This window comes from Euleptes europaea, chromosome 2, assembly GCF_029931775.1.
Source record: "Euleptes europaea isolate rEulEur1 chromosome 2, rEulEur1.hap1, whole genome shotgun sequence".
Lineage (NCBI taxonomy): Eukaryota > Metazoa > Chordata > Lepidosauria > Squamata > Sphaerodactylidae > Euleptes > Euleptes europaea.
Window position 1 is genome coordinate 58,923,627 of NC_079313.1, and position 22,920 is coordinate 58,946,546.

Genomic DNA, 22,920 nt, shown 5'->3' on the forward strand with positions numbered 1-22,920 from the left:
ACTCTAATCTGGTGAACCCGGTTTGTTCTCCCACTCCTCCACATGAAGCCTTCTGGGTGACCTAGGGCTAGTCACAGTTCTCTCTGACCTCTCTCAGCCCCACCTCCCTCACAAAGTGTCTGTTGTGGGGAGAGGAAGGGTAGGAGATTGTAAGCTGGTTTGATTCCCCTTAAAAGGTAGAGAAAATTGGCATATAAAAACCATATCTTCTTCTTCTTCTTTTTCTACCTCTAACTTCTGCTTTGTTCAACAATCAACTGCTTAATGTGTTCTTATTAAATAATTTTAATGTCTGCAGGAGTGGTAATGTTCTTATTATATAATTTTAATGTCTGGAGGAGTAGTAAATTAGGTATGTTGGAAACCTTATTAGATGATCAACACATGTTGAATTACAAGGAAATTACATGTAAGTTAGGGGGAATAACCCCCTACTTTCCCCATTTTTTAAAAAAAATAAGCAAGTAGTTATGGTCTACAACCAAACACTACTTTTGAATCTATAATCGGTGACAATTTAAATTGCTAGTGGAATAATAACATAGGTTTGTTCATTGTTACTTAATTTAGATAGTACTCCTTCAAGCTGTATGAGAAAATGGGAGAACGATTTATGAATTAGTTTGAATTTACAGGAATGAAAATAGATCTGAGACAATGTAATCTCAAAACTAAAATACTTTTGGTGTTGTATCTTACATTATCTCTCAAATTAGTGATTATATACAGAAATTTATCAGATGTGTGCTAAAGATGTGGTCAGGGATATGCAGGTTTGATACATGTGTTTCAGACATGTCCAAAACTTGGTTTATTTTGGGGGAAAGTGATTCAGTTTATCAATTATATGTTTCACAGTAATATGCCTTCAAATCCTAAGACATTCTACTAGGATATTTAAAAGGATGGGTAGCTGCTTCAGATATTGAGTTATTCTTAACTTTGTTTACAGCTGCAAAAATGATTATAGAGGCATGTTTGGGGGTGGGGGGAAGGAAGCAGAACTCCCTTCTATTAAAGATTGGATTAATTGTACCTGGAATCTAGCCTAAGTAAATTAACATGCTACCAAAGTATGCAAATAAATAATTCATAATGTACAAATGCATTTTGAGAGCACTGAGTAATTTTATTATGTATTAGAATGAAAAAAAATATAATTTGTCATAAACACCCTTCTCTCTTTTTTCTTTTCTTTCCCCCCTTTCTTTGTATCAAGTTATTATGTAGTATAATTTATGCTATGTTTACAACAAAAAACTGAAACTGCTAAAATTAGATTTTGGATTGTTTGGGATGTTTCCTGGTAGAAAAAGATGCTGATTTTAGCTGAAGTTGCAAATAACTTTGTAGGGCTACATCAGGACCCAAATCAAATTTATTTAATACAGTCCAAGACCAATAAAAATAGAATCAATACAATAATTCAAACTTCCAGAATATCAAATAACTCAAACATCAGGACCCTTCTTTGTATCTTTAACAAAAAATTAAGGACAACATGGATCATAGCAATTACAAATTTTAATTTCTGCTTTATTGCCTTTCATCTGCAGAGTAAGGTCAGGGAAGGGAATGCATTGCACATTTTCAAGCCTGTTCTTTATAAACAACAACAAAAAATAGAGGGAAAGGGGAAGAAATGGGAACCCCCATAGAGCCAAATTACTTTTCAGATAAGCATATTCCACTATATACAAATGCTTCCCCCCTCTTCAGACTTACATTTGCATGATTTATGTAAATGTTATGCTATCTCTGGTGTGATAACAGCTTTCTGTGGAGTGCAAAGCATGTGAATTAGGGATGGCTATATTTGTTTTCCAGCAAATGTCCAAAGTATCCACATACTTATGTTTATGTGGCAAATTCTTTGCCTTAAAGCTAGCATGAACTTCACAAAGATGCTTCAAACTATGTCTTATTTAAGGTCAATGTTTACTTATGACACATCTGTACTTCAAGCCTACATCAGTTTTAATATCATGGCTTCTCCTAAGAGACTCTGACTTCAGTCCAAAGGATACTTTTCTTGGAGTAAGCTCCGTTGAATAAAATGGGACTTTAAAAGAAGACCTTTTAAAGATTGCTCCCTCTATGAATCAAGAGAGTTTTTATGCAGGCTGAATATTATCTTGTCCTATCAGAGTTTTATTCACTAGTTACAAAGTAGCATAAAGTAAGGGAAGGGAGGGAGGAGTCATAGCACTAGGTTGGTAGGATATATAGGCCATTAAATTTATGTAAATGACTTGAGCCATCAGCCTTTACAATATGTTAAAAATTATCTGATAAAATTGCATCATTAAAATACAGAATAACCATAAACTGAACATTAGTGACTGCCCATAGGCAGCCTAATTGTCGTGGTTGCAAAAACAAGCATGCAATTTTAAGTAGAAAAGGTTCATTTTATGTTTTTAAAATATGTATATTCGACTTTTTGAAACGAAAAGATCTATGGTCTAATGCTGAATCCTGTCCCAAGCAACCACACACCGCACCTCATGCGGTGAAGCAACACTTAACAAGTTCTCCAAGGAAGAGTTTAAAGAATGAACAGGTTCATAGGTAGGGTTGCCAGGTCCCTCTTTGCCACCGGTGGGAGGCTTTGGGGTGGAGCCTGAGGAGCGCAGGGTTTGGGGAGGGACTTCAGTGCCATAGAGTCCAATTGCTAAAGTGGCCATTTTCTCCAGGTGAACTGATCTCTATCGCCTGAAGATCTCCAGTTAGTACCTGGAGGTTGGCAACCCTATTCATATGTGATAAGGCAGTCCTTGCTGTAGTGTGGACCCAAAGTGATAAGGGCTGAACATCAGCACTTTGAATTGGGCCTAGAAACCAACTGGAAATCAGTGAAGATGTAGCAAAATAGTGATTTTTCATGTTCCGTTGCCTCACTTCAAGTCAACAGTCTAGCATCTGTGCTTTGAGCCAATTGCTCTTTCCAGACATTTCTCAAAGGCAGCGCTATGTTAGACTAAGATGTCACTAAGGTATACATTACCATTTGTAGGTCCTTTTCGGTCCAGGAGCTGGTATTTCTACTCTAGGGTCATCTAAGTAGAACACAGTTGAAAATCTAAAAGGTGTCCAGATATTGGTTTTATTTTTTTTTGCTTTGTGTTGTGAACACAGGGACAGGTTTGTTTGTGTATGTTTTACAAATGGGAGAACTTATTTTATTTTACTTTATTTTTGTTCTTGCTTATGTAACTAAGCCCCAGGAAAGGCCCCATTGTATTCTTCCATTGTCCATTGTCTATTTTCATAATCAATTATATTTTTGACAGGTGATGAGGGGGAAGTCTTTTACTTTAATACCTTTTTATCAATAGATGAAAATGCTTTTCGACAACGCTGTTAAATTTTTCTTCAGTATTATCTGTGAAATGAATATGTTGCTGAAAAGTTACCGAACAGTAAAAAATTGTGAAAATAATAAAAAATTTAATAATTTTTTTTATATTTTTGGCAGGTGTATCATTGCAATGGGTCTGGACAAAAAGCCTTTCCCACCCAAGAAAAAGATGACTGCTACAGAAGAAAAAAAGAAAGAATATTCCAGGGGGCCAAAAGTGAGCTATAAGCAAACAGAGAAAAGCATAAGTACAGAGGAGAACAAAGACTCAGTGTCCATGACTTCTTCACTTCCTGAAGAAGAAAGAGAGTTTGCAGGAGGCTCAATGGAAATGGATGCAAGAAGAATAAAAGGAGCCAGAATCAAATGGGAAAGGAACCTGAGGAGTACATCTGATTATGGTACAGTATGTGAAAACACATTTATCTTACGCTCATTGAAACTTGCCCATAAGCATATACACAGAGGTTGGATGATTGCATATGAGTTTGATTATGATTAATTGGTCATTATCAATTCCATTTATTATTGATCTAGAAGCCATAACAATTTTAGCAAGCGATGATCAAACACCTGCTGGTTTGGCTCATGTCCTGTTATTGTCAGTCGTAAACTAGGATATGGTTTTGTGATGATTTATTTGACTGTTCATCAGCCTGTTCATGGCTTTTTGGCAGGTTGCTTAACTGCATTCCTTCCTAACCATGCAGTCCAGTGCCATTGGCTTGTTGCACATCCACATTCTCACACAGCCTAATTGAGTTATCTTCCCCCACCATCCTTGCTGCTTGGCTGCGCTGCTGAACAGGCAGTTGTTTAAATTGATAATAATCAGTAATGATGCATATGAATCAACCATATGTAAATATTGTATTATAATAAAATCCTACCTTTCCATATTTGTCTAGGTAGTCCCCAATGACAGTGGCCTTTTATGCAGGGGTGTTTCCCCATGGTCACCCCACCCACGGCTTCGGGGCTTCCTTTTGATTATGCATGCCTTTTCTGCCCATCAGAGGTCGACTTGCTCTCCCTGTGTGTTTTGCCCGTGTTTTCCAGATTCTGTTTTAGCCCAAATCTGAAAAATGCGGGCAAAACATGTGGGGAGAGCGAGGCGACCTCTGACTGGCGGGAAAGGCATCAAAAGGAAGCCCCGAACAGTCGGTGGGGGTGATCGTGGGGAAACGTCCCTGCATAAAAGGCCAGTAATGTTGTTGATTGGGCACATGCAAAGATGTTGCCATTCAAACCAGTCTTTAAAAACCTGATGCAAACCTGTTTGGTGGGCTTTTGTGGATGATCATGGTAAGTTTGCCTGTCAAACAGGTTCATGGCAAAATTCTCAGCCTCCCTAATATTAACTAAAACAAGCCCAAAACACAGAGGTTCAACTAGCAGTTGTATCTAACCACTGTTCTATTGATGAAAGAGAGGATCTTGCCTGATTCCTCCCCCCTGCTCCAGCTCTCCAGCTGTGGCTTTTTATCTGTGAGGGCTCCCCTTCCCTTATTGATGCCTTTTTAGGAGCAGCTGGAGAAAGGAGAAAGACCTATCTCTGCCAGAGGATATATAAGGTATTAAGATATAACCTAATACAGCAAAGGATGCACACATAGCAATGTACATGGTGCTTCTCAGCATTTGATAGGAAACAAACAAACACAGGTACGTGTTCCAAGGAAGTTACAACTGAAATGTCAAAAGATGGAGAAGATGGAGGAAGAGTAAGAAGAAGCAATTCAGAGAAAGGAGGGACAAAGTGACAAAGGTAATAAGGGATGACTATAATTCCACTCCAGCTGTCTATGCTCACTTGTTGTGCGACATCAGTCTTCAGATTCATCATATGCATCATTTGTAAATGAAACTTTTGGAATGAGGTCACTATTTTCATACTGCAGATCCAGATAATCACGAATTAATCCCAAATGTGTGCAGTTAGATGTGATACAGTAAAATAAAGGGTAAAGAGCACTGAGCAGATCTGGGCTGCCCCTAAAGAGGAGGGAAAGTATTTATTTATTATTTGATTTTATTTGTACCCTGCCCTTTCCCAGAGAAGCCAGGCTCAGGGCGGCTTACAACACTAAACTAACAAAACAGTCAATAAATAAGTACAATACAAGGTTAAAGCATTATATTTAAAATAATAAAATCTGAATCTGACAATAAATGGCACCCTAAAGTATGCTCCCATCTCACATACAATTTAAGTTAATATTTCTCCGTAAGGAAATCTTAAACCCCCATCTGCTCCTCTTGCTATAGTTGTTTCTTATATAATGTGAAGCCTTTGCGTGGTTTCTTTCTACCTAAATTTCTTCCTACTCCTGTAATTTATTTTTATGAGTTTATTGCTGTTCTCTCATTAGTTACCAGCTGTATATTTTTTTTAATCTCCCCTTTCCCCTTCAGGAGATGGACACCTCTCAGATAATTACCTGTTGTGAAGGCCCCACTCTCCCAGAGGTAGCCGGAACCTTAGTCAATATGATTAAATCCACTTACTACTTAAGTCCCACTGTACAGATAATTATTTATTTGCCTAATTGGTTCCGCATGAGATGTGTTTTCCCTTTTCTCCCTGGCATTTTGTCATTTGAACATGGAGAAAAAGTTGGTAGGAAACAAAAGGGGTGAACAATTAAACTGAAGAGGTGAGTGGAAGTGGTCACAAGGGAGAGCTGGAATCTGTCTATTCTGACAGCATCTCTTTCTGTGATAACATTTAGTTGTTTCTCTGCAAGGTGGGTAAAATGCAGACTTCTGGCAACACATTTGACTGTAGATAGGATCCATTCACTTTCCAGTTTATGGAAATATAATTAATCCATTTACAAAGGGTCTCCTCTTATGCTGAGCTGGGCATCTGATTTGGCAGAGGACACCCTTTGAAAAAAGGGTCAGAATCCAAGAACCTGAGATAAATTGCATAACATGAATAATTACTGTAACTGGAATATAAAAATTTGTATAGAGTGAATGCCAGGACATGCTGAAGGACACATGTTATGAGTTGTGTGTAACATTGTTCATTTAAAATTATGAGAACTTTCAATAAAATAATCTTAAGGTGATAGCTACAGCAATGAAGAAGTGGACTAGTGTTATGAGATGTTTTTTTAAAATATTGGTGTCATTATAAGTTTCAGTTCATAGCCCAGCGTGTTAAATTTATTGTTTGTTGATTTTTTTCCTTAAGGAAGCAGAGAGAGAGAGAGAGAGAGAATGAGAGAGATACAGTCAAATGTAGAGGAAAACAAAGGCTAATGGACATAACCTCTTTTGGGTTAATGAGAACTTTAAGTAGTATGCATTTCATTTTCTATCTCATGGTACAGTTGTCCTTTTATTTCAGCATATGATGAAGATTTTGAAGCAGATGAAGAGAAATCAGATGAGAAAGTTAACGAAGAAGGACAGGCTGATGATCAAATGAATGGAATGTCAAAGTCACCCTCAGATGATGAAAAAGATAATTTAGACTGTGAAAAGGAGAGTAAAAACTCATCACAGAAAGCTTTGCAGGCCTCTGACAGTGAACGAGGTGAAAGTGATGGCTACTTAGAGAGTGACTTGGAGGAGGATAAACAAGGTGAGATGTTTTCCTTAAAGTGGCGTAGAGTGGAGGCCCTAATGCATGTTTAACTTGTTACATAGGGCCTGTAATGGGTTACCTATTTGCTAGTTCACATATAAAGTACCCATTAAATAAGATTGCCAAATTGATGCAGAATGTGCCACTCAGCACAAAATGGCCACAGTACTCTGAGCTCATGCCTAAAATATTTCTAGCTTGGACCGTAAAGCCTCTCTTGACCCTTAACTACTATCTGAGGACAGCCAAATCTGCAGCTGCAAGAGAAAAGGGGAGGAAAATGGGGAAGAAAAACAGAAAATGAACCCTCTTCATGCAGATGGGTAATTCCAGGGACCTTTCACCCGCACTCCAGAACCTTTCAAACAGATTTTTATACATTAATAGGAGTTCATCTACCAGTAGAACAGAGAAATGTTACAGGTTCTATTCAGACAATGCCCATGACCTTTCGGTAGTGGTTACTCTTTTGTGCAGAGGTGAATGGATCTTCTGCCCCCAAAGTGATGTGGCTGTGGCAGAGGGAGAGGGAACCACAGACACACAATTTATATGAGCATTTTGCTCCATCTTCTTTAACATCACCCTCATACTGAACATAAATATCCTGTACTGCTTGTTTCTGATAACGGCAATTATTAGACATAGGTTAAGGAACTGTTTGGACAGTACTAGAGCAATCGTAAGCAGGTCCACTCACAGCCCTTTCCTGAAGGGGGGGGGGAGATCCTCCATCTCCTCAGAGGCTTCCTGGACACCAAATATAAAATAAAAGCAGTTGCAACAAAAATAAATAGGGAAAATGCCCCCATAGCAGGCAGTGAGGCTACGCCACCAAGAAAGGTGGCGTAGCAACACCACTGTTCGAGGGGGCATTCCTGGGGGGAAAGGGATTAGGAAGCTGACTAATGTCAGATCCACCCCTTAGAACCCCCTGGAATGCTCTCCCATGCTGGCACAGGCTCCCACTTCCAGGATTTCTCTGCTGGCATTGTAGTGCCAGTAACAGAGTCCCCCACATAGCTTACCGGCGCCGGTGTGAATGCCCCCTGTGGCAGCGTAAATGCTTCTTATCCCGGGATAAGCAGGCACTTATGATGGTGCGGGGTCACACCGGGTCCTAAGCCAAAGATACTGTACTTCTCTCCTCATGTGTCTATACAGACAAAAAAATCAGAAGCAGGTCTTGGGGCTAGTGTACTCCTTCCCTTTGCCTTTCCTCCAACTCACAGAAAGTAAGGATTGTCATACAAGATCCTGTATTTATTTCAATGAAAGATTACCTTCATCCCTTGGTATACTTCTCTCTGTGACTTTCTTATGCAAGTTACAAATAATCACTACCAGGAGACTGCAAATTACTAAGGGGTCAGGGATTGCTTGTTTGTCAACGGAGGTAATTCCTACGATGCTCTTCCCCTCATGCTTCTCTTGGACCACTGCAGAGATGTTCCTCCACTGTGGTGCTTGCTTCCCCTACTGCTAGAACATCTACATGTGCAAGATCAATTTTTTCAAGGAGCCCATAATAGATGCAGAAGTGCCAGTGGCGGAATAAGTGAGTGCTCACTTTCCCCTGTATCCCTCTCCCCACACTATTTCCTCTTTCTCTCCTTTCAGGCATTTACTGTGCGTGCGTGCGTGTGTGTGTAAAGTGCCATCAAGTCGCAGCCGACTTATGGCGACCCCTTTTTGGGGTTTTCATGGCCAGAGACTAACAGAGGTGGCTTGCCTTCCTCTGCACAGCAACCCTGGTATTCCTTGGTGGTCTCCCATCCAAATACTAACCAGGGCCGACCCTGCTTAGCTTCTGAGATCTGACGAGATCAGGCTAGCCTGGGCCATCCAGGTCAGGGCCAGGCATTTACTAACCTACCTTTTATCTAAACCCCTCTTCAGCTATATTTATTATTTATTTACTTCAATTATACCCTGCCTTTCTCTACAGCGGGGACCAAAGCAGTTTACATTATTCTCCTCTCCTCCTTTTTATCCACACAACAACCCTGTGAGCTAGGTTAGGCTGGAAATATGTGACTGGCCCAAAATCACCCAGTGAGCTTCCACAGCAAGATGGGGATTTGAACCTGGGTCTCTCTGACCCAACTCTGAAGCTCTAACTGCTATACCACGCTGGCTATTGTTGAACAGTAGCAAGCAGCCAGGCCTAGTTGAGTCATTCAAGTTGTGTGGTATCAAATCACCCAGAGGTTGCTTCCAGGCCTAGGATTGCCAGTCTCCAGGTGGAACCTGGAGATCTCCAAGAATTACAACTTTACTCCAGATGACAGAGATCTGTCCCTCTGGAGAAAATTGCCACTTTGGAGAATGGACTCCATGACTTTATATTCAGCTGAGGTCTCACCAAACTCTGCCCTCCTCAGACTCCACCACAAAAGCTTCAAGAATTTCCCAATCTGGTGCTGGCAACTCTAGTCAGGCCTGGCCCCAAGGTGCCCTCTCTCAAAGGCCAAAATAGGCCTGGAAAGGTCTCTGCTTCCTCCCCCTTGCTGTTACTGACAGAAACAAGCATTGGAATGGTTGCCTAGCTATAACCACTGAGGGAATCTGTTGCTTAAAGCTACAAGTGCTCCTTTTATCATTTTCTTTTTTTTTAAACCCAATGTCTGTTTTTTAGATTTTAGATTTTTCTGCAAACCTGGGGCCCTTTTCAGGTTTGTAGAACGATCTGTCTTGCCTGTTCACAGCTCCAATCACCGGATTTAAGTATCCTCAGATTTGGCCGACTTCACTATTAGAATATAAGATGATGATATATATAAAATAAATCTCGCATGGCAGCCAGTAGGTGTCACTTTTGCATTGTAAAGTGCCAGGCACTGCAAGAAATACTGTACAGATGAGAATTAGTAGCAGCAATATTAAGAACAGATCTTCTGCCTCCCTATTGTGCTCCCTATTGAACATGACTTGCAGCACAGAGCTGAGCAAAACTATTTCAGCCTATGTCCATTGACGTCCGACATGCTCAGAGTCTCAGGGTGACAAACTTGCAGTCCTGGGCCTGCAAAACTCTGAGTGATGAATCCTTAGTAATTATGAGTTCAAGAAGATTAAAATAATGTGGAATTTTCAGGAGCATAAATAACATTTTCGGTAACCTCTGTCCTCTCCAGTCAGTGTTAACTGGTGGATGTATTCCCCCCCCCCCTTTATGCATTCTGAACTGCATTCCTTCATAAATAATCTATTGGGAAGCATGTATCTCATTTCCCATTTATTAATACAGATGGTGGAAGGAGTCCAAAGCTGAGTATGCTTGCAAAATAGGTGATTTGCCAGTTTTGATTCTTCAGTGGTGCAGAGCTGATTTCCTCCTCTTTGTTTTCCATCTTGCCGTTTTCTTTTGATACTGGTACCACTGGTGCTTGTCATACTGCAACAGGCATTTTCCATTTACCGCTCCCCTAAAACCATCCCACTGAAATTCTTCCCATTTTGACAGCTCTGGTAGGAGAGCTCTTTCCTCAAGCTAAATGTAAACATCACTTTTATGTTTGTGTTTTTGTTGCAAAGGTAAAGCAGCTGATTTGGAAATGGTCGCAGCTGCAAGAAAGATTCAGTCATTTTATAGGAAGCACAAAGTCATTTTATAGGAAGCAAACTCAAAGAGTCCAACCAGGTTTGCATTTGGTTTTCTTGGGAAAATCTTGGTTGTGATCAAAAAGTGCCTTCAGTGTTCAATGATCTTGAAGGATAATCGGGATTTCAGCTTTGCAGATCTCTCTCTCGGATGTTGTTTCTGAAGCTTGGGAAATCAAGGATAGCCACAGGGTAATGGGGTGATCTGCAGCTGGATGTTTTTTCTTCATGCTCAGACTGATCTAAGCTTGCATGATTAGTCTGAAAGTCATCATATTTGATGTTTAGGGAAGGGTCCCCCCCTTCTAGTAAAATTAACTAGTAAACCTGAGGATGGTTTATATCTGCCTGAGCATGTGAAATGGCTCGCTTGTTTGAGTGGGGTTTCCCCCCCCTTCAATGCAGGTGTCTCTCTGAAGTTCCCTTCCTCTCTGCTTGGGGCACACTGTGCTCTGGATGGTGCAGATTTGAACTCAGTGGCGGCTAGATTATCTTGTTTTGTGTTTGGTGGATAGTCTAGCTGTCCTTTGGGTTTCTCCAGCTCTCTGATTGTGTTTTGCATAATATACTTGCTTGTGATCAGCCCCATTGTTTTGCGCTTGCCATTTTGTTCTACTCAGATGAATGTTACAAAGTGCAGTTTGATTTGCACAAATAGACCATCAGAGCCATTAGGAGACAATGAAGGGTCTTCTTCACACTGTCTTAAACTGACACATAGCTGTTACAGTCCTGCTGTTGAGAGAGACTTTTTTTCCTTGTAAATGAATCTGGAGCATTGAAACACAGCTCCATAGTGGAGAGATGTAATATTAAAAGGATATCTTTTCTTTTACATTTACAAACAGGATAAAGGCTGTTTTACAGTGCAAGTGGACACATGTTAAAAATTAAGCAAATGCCTCTAACATGAGGGTCAAGCCAAGGTGGCTCCTTACAATATAGTTTTGTGGTGTACATGAAGCAGAAACAAAAGATATATAGAGGAGTTGCAAATTATAGCATAGAAGCACACAGATGCTAGATTAAAGTGTTTATTTAGGGGATTATTAAAGCCTTGGTTTCTGTCAGTAAAAGACAGGGGGAGGGCTGGGCCCTTTCCAGGGCTGTTTTGGCCTTTGAGCGAGCACTCGTCGGGGCCAGACCTACCAGCGACTTGATACCATACTACTTGCATGTCTCACCCAGGCCTGGCTGCTTTCTGCTGTTCAACAGCAGCCACCCATGAAAGTTAGCATGTGTAGTGGGCTAGAGTTTCAGACTAAGATCTGGAAGATGCAGATTCACATCTCTGTTCTGCCATGGAATCTCACTAGGTGTGACCTTGGGTCAGTCACACATTATCAGCCTAACCTACTTCACAGGGCTGTTGTGGGGATAAAATGGAAGAGAGGATAATTGGGTAAGTCACCCTTTCCCATGGGGGAGAAAGGTGGAGTAGAAATGAACTAAATGAATAATATAGCTGAAGATGGGGAGCAGATAACAGATAGGTTGGTGGGTGGAAAGGACAGAAGGAAGCAGTGAAAATCTGAAGGCTGCCAGAAGGGAAAGAGGAAATAGCGTGGGGAGGGGTTACTAGGGAAAGTAAGGTGCCCCCCCACAAGTCCTGGTAAGTTCCCCACCATGCAACTGGGCCTGGCCAGCACCACTGGATTGGCCCAGCCTTCACCACACGATTAACCATAGTCTTCTTTAGTAAAGGCTGCCAGGGGGAGAAAAGAAGGGACAGCTGAAAACAGGGGCGGTGTGTGTGTGAAATAGTATCATACTGCCCTTGTACAAATCTATGGTGAGGCCACACTTGGAATACTGTGTGCAGTTCTGGTCAATACACCTAAAAAAGGATATTGCAGAGCTTGAGAAGGTGCAGAAAAGAGCAACCAAAATGATCAGGGGCCTAGAGCTACAGCCCTACGAGGAGTGGTTAAAACGCTATGAGCTGTTTAGCTTGGAAAGAAGGCGGTTAAGGGGAGACATGATAAAGGTCTATAAAATTATGCATGGTATGGAGAGAATGGATAGGGAGAAGCTTTTCTTCCTCTCTCATAATACTAGAACATGGGGTCATCTGCTGAAGATGGAAGGTGAGAGATTCATAACAGATAAAAGGAAGTATTTCTTCATACACACACAGTTAAATTGTGATTAGATCCCTGCCCCAGGATGTGGTGATGGCTGCCAACTTGGAAGGCTTTAAGAGGGGAGTGGACATGTTCATGGAGAATAGGGCTGTTCATGACTACTAGAAAAAAATGGATACTAGTCATCATGATGCATACCTATTATCTCCAGGATCAGAGGAGCATGCCTATTATCTTAGGGGCTGTGGAACACAGGCAGGATGGTGCTGCTGCAGTCGTCTTGTTTATGGGCTTCCTAGAGGCACCTGGTTGCCCACTGTGTGAACAGACTGCTGGCCTTGATCAACCTTAGTCTGATCCAGCATGGCTTTTCTTATGTTCTTATAAAGGTAGGTTGGTTGGTGGGTCGAAAGGAGAGGAAGAAGCAGGACAAGGTGAGAGGCTTTGGAGGAATTTAAGAAAAGTCAAAGAAGAAATAGTGGGGTATGGGAAAATTAGATGTTTGGCTGCATTTCCACTGGGGGGCTTAGCAATGGGGCAACCCGCGCAGCTCTTCTAGGTCTAGAACTGGTGGGGGCTGCTCTGGGCGAGGGCAACAGCCATACAGCGGCCCTGGCTGCCCCTGTCTGACCTTATGCGCCTGCATGGCTGAGCAGGAAGAAGGCAACGTGCATGCAGCAAACAAACTCACAGGTGGCTGAGGTATATGATGACTAGAGCGCTGTGCATTGCAAAATAGATGGAAACAAAAAGCCTTGTGAAGAGGTTTGAGGCTTTGTATGTGCTAGCAGATTTAAATATTCCAGCACATTAATTTTGTGCCTTTAAATACCCCAAATGAATGAGATCAATGAGGTTAGTTGTGTTTTTAAGTGCAACAGCTTCCCTTTGAGGGTAGCGATTTCCTGTTAACTAATACAAACATAGATCTGCACCTCTAATGCTGATTATTCAGTTGAGGGTATGTCTTTGTTGGGGGCTTCCTATATTCAGAGTGGAGGGGAATAGTGGGTGTGGGGGGCATCTTTGACTTTTATCCAGGGCCCCTGTGCATTTAATTTTCATAGGCATCCTATTTGTCTCCTCTTACATGTCCATATTGTAGTGACACAAGTGTCGCAGTATGGTTTGCAGCTGAGGGAATCACTGTGCTGAAAATGGATTTAACCAGTTCTGTAATCATCTTGGTAGCTGTTAACTCTCTATTTTAAATGGCTGCAAAGCTTTGTTGCAAATTCTTCTCTGCTTGGGTGTAATGAAGCTGCTCCCCTGGACAAATGTTAGCTAGAGCCAAGGATGATGGCTTCCTCTTGTGTGCTCTCTTTTTGAAAAGAGTATGAGTGTGAATTTTTCCCCCCATTATGAAGGGTGCACAAAGCAAAGAAGGAAAAAGCAGCTTCCAGTGAACTCCGATATGGTGAATAAGGAAATGAACACAGGCGTTGCCTGAGCTGTAGTTATAGTGATCTAGTGGTAAACAGGAAGGGATCCTTTGTCTGTCTTGCATCACTGCTGTAGTACTTGTAGTATATAAGGCTGATTTGTGGGCTTTCATTATTAATACGATTACATTAGCTCAATTAATTATATTTAGACAAACAGCAAGCTATACTTCTAGATAAGTAACCACTGAAGCCCAGAATAAACTTCTTGTGACTGTTTCCTCAACCGTACATTTTGTACAATAAAGTGCTTGGTTGCTCTTGCATGCTATGGCACTACTACTATTTAACATTAATTCTTCATACTGTTCATTAAGCCATTTGTAAGAGTTTTGCTTTAATTGTAGATTTAAATTAGAAAAAGAGTAGATCTACCCTGATACTAGCTCCCAGCAGGGAGTTAAATAATGCACTTGAGTTTTACAGATGAACAAATTTCAGATAAGTAGCATTTAACTGCAAATCCTGACCCATTTTGTGAGGTAGTAATTGATCCATTCAGTGCAGAAATCCCAACGAGATATTATTTAAGAGGAATGATCATGCTAATTGGATAGGCGTGACAGCCTTTATTGATGTTTTCTTTTAAAAAAACGAATAGCAAGCCAGACTGGTTAGGGAATGTGTGTATTTGTAGCTTGAGACAGTTGAAACGCGATGCCCATCCATACTGTGTTCCTGCTCACGACCTCCTCAGTGATTTTCATTAGCTAATTTTCATTAGCGTAGACATCAGCCATAGCTTTGGGGGAGGAGTGTCCAACCAGATATTCTTCAGTAGCTACAGCGAAGCCATTTATGGTTGTCCACAGTTTCAGTGGGAACTATTCATTATTCAAAAAGGACTGTCATACAGTGAAACTGACAGTGCTTGCACAGATCCGGGGAACGGTGTTGGAAAAGTCTGTGGAGGCCCAATTTGGTTTGGGACTGTGAACGTAGGAGGCATTTTAATGAGCAGGCAGCTCCAAAACAGAGCAAGTAACTCTTCCCTTCACACGGAGGTCCGGAGCTGAATCGGACCCTCACAGACTCCATTTCTTGCAGCTGTTGTGTGGCTGTGGGAAAAAGTGAGTCCAGGAAATCCAGATCCAGCTCATTAAAAAATCCACATCCTGTAGTCTGGCTCAGAAAGTGTAAATCTGTGCATTTGAGGCTTGGGGCAGTTTCACTGTTTCTCCTGTCCTTGTCTGCACAATGAAAAAATTATGACAGCATCTGAGTCTTCATTTTTCTGATTTCACTCTAAGGAAGTACCCAAAGGCAGGAAAATAATGAATGTATGAAAACGGCTTCATTGTTTTCAAAACTGGGACAGCAGATTACAAAGAGTTTTGAGAAGCTTTACCTTTCTTTTATTTTCTTTTTACTGAAAAGTAAGATTCATATGAAGATATAGGAGTCATTGTTTTCTGAATCGAATGTGATGATGGTCCTGCCATACCTGCGCACTTTGACAACTTCTGAACTCAACAAGTCGTGAAGTTCTTACTAAAGACAGAATTTATCCAAATATGGAAGATTTTAATAGCCTCTCTAGATAGATGGGAGACCATAGTCCTTATTTTTCCAAGCTGCACTTTTAGTAATGCATAAATAGAGAACTGGCCAGAAAGACTTAACTTGTGGTTTTCAAATCCTAGTAGACCATAATCTTGTGAATAAATCAGAATGACTCATTAGGTGGAAAGTAGTGCAGACAGTTTTGCTGATGCAAAGATCTATTTCTGGACTAGTCTGTTTATATTCTCCAAAACTTATAATACTTTTAAATGAGCTGAGTAGCTCAAAGGTCTCATAGCTTTTTACATATCTAGAGGTTCAAATTCAATGAAACTGGGAGTAGCCTGGCATGTTTCTCTGAAGCAGTGGCAGAGGAAGCATGAATAACTCCCCCTGTCACCACTTCTATGTTGAGTGAGTAGGAGTAAGATACAAAAATGACCTCGTTGATCGCCTGGAAGTAGACGGAGCATTGTTTTATTATATATTTTATTTTTTAAAATGTATTTCCCCTTTCTATCCAATTAGATCCCTCGAGGCATCAAATACTTAAAATACATTAAAATCAACTTATAATTATACATACAAACTCTCTGTCTCTCTCTGTCTCTGTATAAGTTGATGCCTAGGATAGAAACTGGAATGTTATCCATATAAATCATGATGTCTGACCACTGAGTGAAAATGAATTCTAGCCTTCCCCTAGAAACCCTTTGCACTTCCATAAAGGTCTCTACCTGTCAAACAATTATTGCAAGAAATGAATGCAAGACGATTAATATTAAATTACGTTTTACTATTTGTAGACAGGAAGTGTGTGCCTTCCCTCTCATCCAGCAGCATGGTGTACAGCAGCGAAAATGACTCTGACCGCGAAACAAAAAAGCAAGAAGATGATAAAGACAATTCTGACATACATTCAGAATATGAAAATGAAACCCAAAGGAAGGAAGGCCAAGAAACTAGTCTGGAGGAAGAGGAGGACATAAGTGAAGCAGAAAATGCAATAGAGAAAAATTGGTCCAGTACCCCTCAAGAAAGCCTTGAGGACACTACTTTGGTCAGGGAGACACTGAAGCATATCGGGTCAGTAGACATGAACACAAGGGAAGACAGGGAGGAGGATGTGTTAGTGCATTTGGAAGGCAACATTCCAGAAGTGGAGTACAGAAGCAAGGAGCTTTCACATCCCGAGGACAGAGGTGGTGAGTATGGTCTCCACTAAGAACTGTGGTGGGTCCATTCTATACAAGTGTGTTGTTTTGTTTATTCTTAATGGGAATGCTGTGTTTCCATGTTGTCTTTTGATATGGCATGTGAACTACTATCACTGGACTCTTATGAATACATTAGACTGGTGTGATTTTTCTGCTTCCCGGTTTGTGCTGAATAACCAGAAGTGACATGTCCTGAAATGGCTGAGCCAAGTGTCACAGAGCAATTTAACATGTGAGGCTTTGGCGAGCCTTTCTCTTGTCTCCATCACTACTATTGTCAGGTAGGATGTGACAACTGAATTTCTTTCTTCCCTCGATGGAAGAAGATAAAACCAGGTTAAATGGATCCAGAGCTAGCAATGATCTCAGCCTTGACAACTATCACTTCTAAAATCTCAGTTACAAAGATTATTACAGAGCATAGGCAAATCTAGAGGAATGATTGCATCAAACTTAGCTGAACAGTTTAACATGCTTATGGGCTCAGATAACTAATGACATCTCAAACTAATCTGTCAAGTGATTTCTTTTTATCATTTGGGTGCAATAAACTACCCTTTAGCTTTAATTTTACTAATTCAAGGATATATATGTTCTAAATTTTGTTTCTCTTGATCATGATAACATACCCGCTGTTTGTGCAAATGGGTTTGTTTTTTTTTGTCTTGGATCATTTTTTTGGAGGGCAAGAAAATATAAAGTGTGCATTATTTAGATCATGGTAAATTCTTACTCATGAATCAATTCGTACTGATCGGTGCACCATAAGTGGTGATATAGACATGAAAGAGAGCCACAAGTCATGCTAACATTTCTGATTTGTATTTTTATGTGAATTCTTCTCGTGGTGAGATCTATAATGTTGATGGTTTGTTTCGTATTCCTTTGCATTGAATGAAATAGTTTGGCATGTGCAGAATGTTATAAAAACTGGAATTGTTTGCAAACATCTTGGTGCCGGATTGCTTTTCAGGTCTTTGCAATTTGTTATGTATGTAACAGAGGAGAAATTGAAAAAATACAGTTGTGGGTGATTATGTTGAATTATTTATGGGTTTTTAGTTGTTTGAAATCTTTTCCTTCATCCATATGCTGGATTCTCAATGTGAGCAACTTCCTGATTAGACTGTTAGATGAGATGAATACTTAAGTAGTGTTGAAGAATGAAGTTATTAACCATTGAACAAATACACACAGAGGATTAAGTGCTCTAATACAAAATGGAAGCATGGAGTAATCGTGTGGGTTGAGTTAATGGCCTGCCACAGATTTGAGATTAAAAGAGTATCATCATTTCTATTTTTCTCAGGTTTCTGAACATGGTAATTAAATAGTTGTTTGATAGTTATAGATTCAAATTAGCATACCATTTAGCAAAGAGCATTTATGAACTCTACTGCTTTGGCTGAAATGAGTGGAATAGAGAATGGCTACTGATTAGGGTTTGCCAACCTCCAGGTGGTGGCTGGAGGTCTCCCGCTGTTACAACTGATCTCCAGGCAATGGAGATCAGCTCACCTAGAGAAAATGGCTGCTTTGGAAGGTGGGCTCTATGGGCTCCATTGAAGTCCCTCCCCTTCCCAAAGCTCGCCCTCCACAGGCTCCAGGTATTTCCCAACCCAGAGCTGGCAACCCTACTACTGATACTATTTTTTTAAAGATATGGGTTTGTAGTCTAGCATGTATTGACGGAATAACTTAGGTCATGGCAAATATGATAAACCTCAGGTTATACACACAAAGATCCCAAGACTTGCGGAGTATTCTGGCCAAAAGGTTTCACTTTCATTTTGATTGTTTGCCCCTCCCTCCTCACACTTAGCTCCTTGTGTAGATCTATTCCACTCCAAACAATTTTATGTTCATTGAACTTCTTAAAACTTAGCATTTAAGGGGTAAGGGGTTGATTCTGTGCACACAGATTTGCAAAGAAACAATGGGATTAAGATCTTTTTCTCAACTCTGTATGTTTATTTTATAATATTTTTGCTGTGAAGAAGAGGTCTGTTATCTCTGTAGACACAAATTCATAGTTTTGAGAACAGCAAAACCAATAATCTGTGATAATACCTTCTAGATAGAAAAATTGCCCAAAATAGTCTTACAGAAACCTCTGGAAGAGCATGTTATTGTGAATGGATTAATATTCATGTACCAACAAATTTATACATTGCAAATTTATACATTGCATGAATATAAATAAGGGGCACAGGAGAAAAAGAACTAAGAAGAGATATGTAAAAGCAATATGATGTAGTAATCATCATGAAAGAAATTGGCATTGCTCCCTGAGTTACGCATGCTACTTACCCTTGAATGCTGAGTAGCCCTTGCTTCCTAGCAGCTTGCCCAGATCTACCCACAGAATCAGCCTTCCATGAGTACAGCTGATGTGGATTCAGATGGCCATTTGGAGGAGTATCTGCACAGCAGTGCCACTTTGGGCCTTGCTGAATTGGCTGGATGCACCATCCAGTGGAGATGTGGATCCCCATTTGGCTCACTAACCTGGATGCAATTAATTGTGCCTGACTACAGCTGGCTTTGGACCAGTATGTTTAGGATTTATTGCAGCCTAAAGTCCCACATTGCAATGACCAATTTGTTTCAGTCACATTGCCAAAACTGGAGTAAAAACATCCTTAGCTACCAAGCAGTTTACCGTTGCAAGATACATTACTTGTCGTCAAAGCAATTTCGGGAAGAGCTCAGCACCAAACCACATTAATGAGATCTCTACTTAGCCAGCACCCTTCAGGCTTCCTTTAAACCCACCCCCCCTTCAAAAAACAAACAAACCCATGAATGCCAGTCAGGTTTGTTACTTTCATACAGTAGTTTTCTTGTTATTTGTCATTTTGGACAGAAGAAGAAAAATCTTCTGTGTTTTGTTTTGGGAATAGCAATTGTGAAGCTGATAAGAATGCAATATTAATAATACATATTCTGTTAAGAACCAGTGAAATGTAAAGAACCTGATTACATAAGCACCGAGGTTACAATGAAAATATTAGCACAACCTTAAACTATGTAATAGGCATAACAGGAATATGGTAAAAATGCAGCAAAATCATAGACACCATTTCTCATGCATTTAGGAATATCAAATATTCGTATACTATTGCATAGGGATTTACATTGAGATCTACCCGTGCATGAAGATGAGAAGAGGCACACTGTTTAGCTTGTTTAGGGAATTGAAACAATTGTCTGAATTGTGTTTGGGAGCTTAGTATTAAAATTGCCCCGAGTTTATCTTTAGCAGAATAACATTTTTTCCCTCTTGTCTAATTATTTTGGTTGCTTGTGAATTAAAAATATTTCTGATTGGAGATCACTTAATGGCGTGGTGGTATTTTTTGTGGCTGGTTTTTGTTTTTGCTTTTGCATGGTGGTGGAGATACTGCTGCATGCAGCTTTCATTTACGAAATGCAGAATGCTGTTTGCTTGAGATATGTCTCTAAGGCATCTTTGTGGGTGGAGGTTGCTAAATTTTAATTGGCCCCTTAACTGACAGTAGAGTACTTTTTAAGCCCATTGTCATCGATATTTTGTCCCAATTTCTCTCTCTTGCTCCCTGTTTTTGTGATTGTTGTGCTACTTTTTTGAAGACTGCAAATCAGTCAAAGAGAAAATAGCAGAAGCCATCGAAAAGGATCACCTTTTGAGTTCTGAACCTGAAGATAGTGACTCCAGTACAGAGGAGGAGGAGAACATAATTTGTGCTCAAGATAAAAATGAAGGTAACGTCAACTGATAAAATGGGGGCTCTGCTTGAATTGTTATAAATCCTTAAATGTTAGTGTTTCATAATTGTTTCCATCTTTTATTTTCTTTCTTGCTTTAGGTGCAATGGTGTCAATGATTAAGCTATACTTAAGTTCCTCTGAAACAGTGGTTTTCAAATGTTATCTTCAGGAACCCCTTTCCTCATTAACTAGCCTGCCACAAAGTTATTACACTTTCCTGAGGATTCTGGAGCTTGTTGTAGGTTATCTGCAGTGCAATCCCATACAGAGTTCCTCTAGTCTGAGCTCACTAAAGTCAATGGATTTAGCTAGAAGTAACTCAGCATAAGAGTGCACTATTATGTCAGTCATTTTAACCAACATGCTGGCCAGGATTTTTTGGCCTTTGCTAATGTGTTATATGAACAGAGAGTGAACTCTTGAAAATCAGAAACTCTCCAATAGCTATTCAGTGCAGGGGAGATTAGAAGCGGTGGATAAACTGGGAAAGATACCAGGGCAGAAAGGGTACCCAAAATGGTAAATTAGTTGCAGTACCCTCCTTAAAAAAGAATGGATAAAGCATTTGGAGATAGGATAGAAGTTTATATTGTGATGAGTGTTTGGAGAAAGTGGATGGAGATTTCTTTTCTTCCTTTCTCATAATGAGGGGTTACCCAATGAAATCGATTGACAGTTGTTTCAGAATACACAGAAGATGGGACTTCTTCGCACAACTGTATAAATAATGAGATAGCTACTTGCTTAGGTGGCTTTATGAAAGGGATTACCAGCTTGACAGAGGATGAGTCTATCAGTGGCTATTAGCCTTGATGGTTTTATGGAACCTCTTTATACAGAGTTGGTATTAGGGTTGCCAGCTCTGGGTTGGGAAATGCTTGGAGATTTTGGGGGCGGAGTCTGCAGAGGGTGGGGTTTGGGGAGGGGAGGGACTTCAATACCATAGAGTCCAATTGCCAAAGTGGCCATTTTCTCCAGGCGAACTGACCGGGTGGAGATCAGTTGTAATAGCGGGAGATCTCCAGCTCCAGCTAGTACCTGGAGGCTGGCAACCCTAGTTAGTATGCTGGGGGAGGGGAGAAGCTCTTGACCAAATGCCTTTCTTGTATACATCTTCAAAGCATTTGTCTGGCCACTGCTGCACTGCAAGATTACATGGGCTGTTTACTTGTCCGTTAGGGCTTGTCTTATGTTTATATCAACATACCTTTTCTTACAGTCAGTAAGCTGGGGTCACGTTGTAAAGCATAAGTGTGATTGTGTGCATGTCTCCATCCCCATGATGTCTGGTCATAGTCAATGTGTGAAGTGATGTCTTTGCACTTCGTTTCCCTTCATTTGCTGCTGCTTGTGGTGAGGAAGAAAACCTTGAGCATGATGACAGGATCACAGGTTGCCATTTACTAGATTCTATGGAGAGGCAAGTGGGCAGTAGTTGTACATCTCTCGCCACATCTAGTATGGCCCTTAGTTACCCAAATCCCTTCTTAAAGCTTTGACCTACATGACATGCATGCCTTTCCTTGATAAGGTTAATCTGAAGGTGAGGCACAAAGGCTTACATGCTTTTCTACCCCTTCATACAATACTGTTCAAATTTCAGTGCTCCTATAAACAATTTTGTTACCAGGCAAAAGGTGCTTTTCTTAAGAATGCTGCTTTTCTTCTTCTGGCTGAATTATAACCACTTTCTTCAGTTCTGTTCCTCCCAGATGTAGCTTTTTGATTCCAAGATTTGTCTGGTTTGATTGCATTGTTCAGTGAATGTCACACATAAAGGCCTAGATGGATGCCATCAGCACTTAAACTCCTACAATTTTTGCTGCAAAGTGTTTAAATTATACAAGCATACAAGCCAGATCAACACTTTCTTTTTGTAGAATCCAGTATAATTTTTTAAAAACCCTCTTATCAACTTTTAGAGCATAGTTTATTGAATGCAATTAATAATGAGTGTTTCTAGAGTATCTCACCTTAAGAAAAATGGCTCTGATCCAAAGAAAGCGGTCCTTAAAAAAATCAATGGCAGAAGTTACGTCCAGCTAACTTAAGTAATATGAATATCAATGGAACCTAATCACTGATACCTTTCTCTGGAATGGGGTCAAGAGATCTTTTGATTTTCTTTTTTTAAAAGCATTGTATTGATTTCAGCCAATATCCAATTTCATGGAGGTACATGGTATATTTTGCTACATGGCTGGAATAAAAGATAGTATGTACCAGGAACTTCTGTTGCACAGGTCTTACTGAAGTGAATGGGAGTTGCAACTACTATCAGAAGAGAGGTCCCTTGTTAAAAGCACAGTACCAGCTTGGTGCCATGATTAAAATGTTGAACTAGGTTCTGTTCCAGGATCTA

The 22,920-nt window shown here is 40.3% G+C and overlaps 1 protein-coding gene across 1 annotated transcript in view; it reads left to right on the forward strand.

Annotated features, from left to right (window-relative positions):
* Positions 1-22,920, forward strand: part of ERICH3 (glutamate rich 3) — a 64,920-nt gene that overhangs the window by 37,873 nt on the left and 4,127 nt on the right. Inside the window, exons 12-15 of the mRNA XM_056844756.1 lie at positions 3,479-3,762; positions 6,720-6,956; positions 16,398-16,796; positions 20,421-20,552. Of these exons, the coding sequence (XP_056700734.1) occupies positions 3,479-3,762; positions 6,720-6,956; positions 16,398-16,796; positions 20,421-20,552 (1,052 nt within the window). The remainder of the gene's footprint in view (positions 1-3,478; positions 3,763-6,719; positions 6,957-16,397; positions 16,797-20,420; positions 20,553-22,920) is intronic.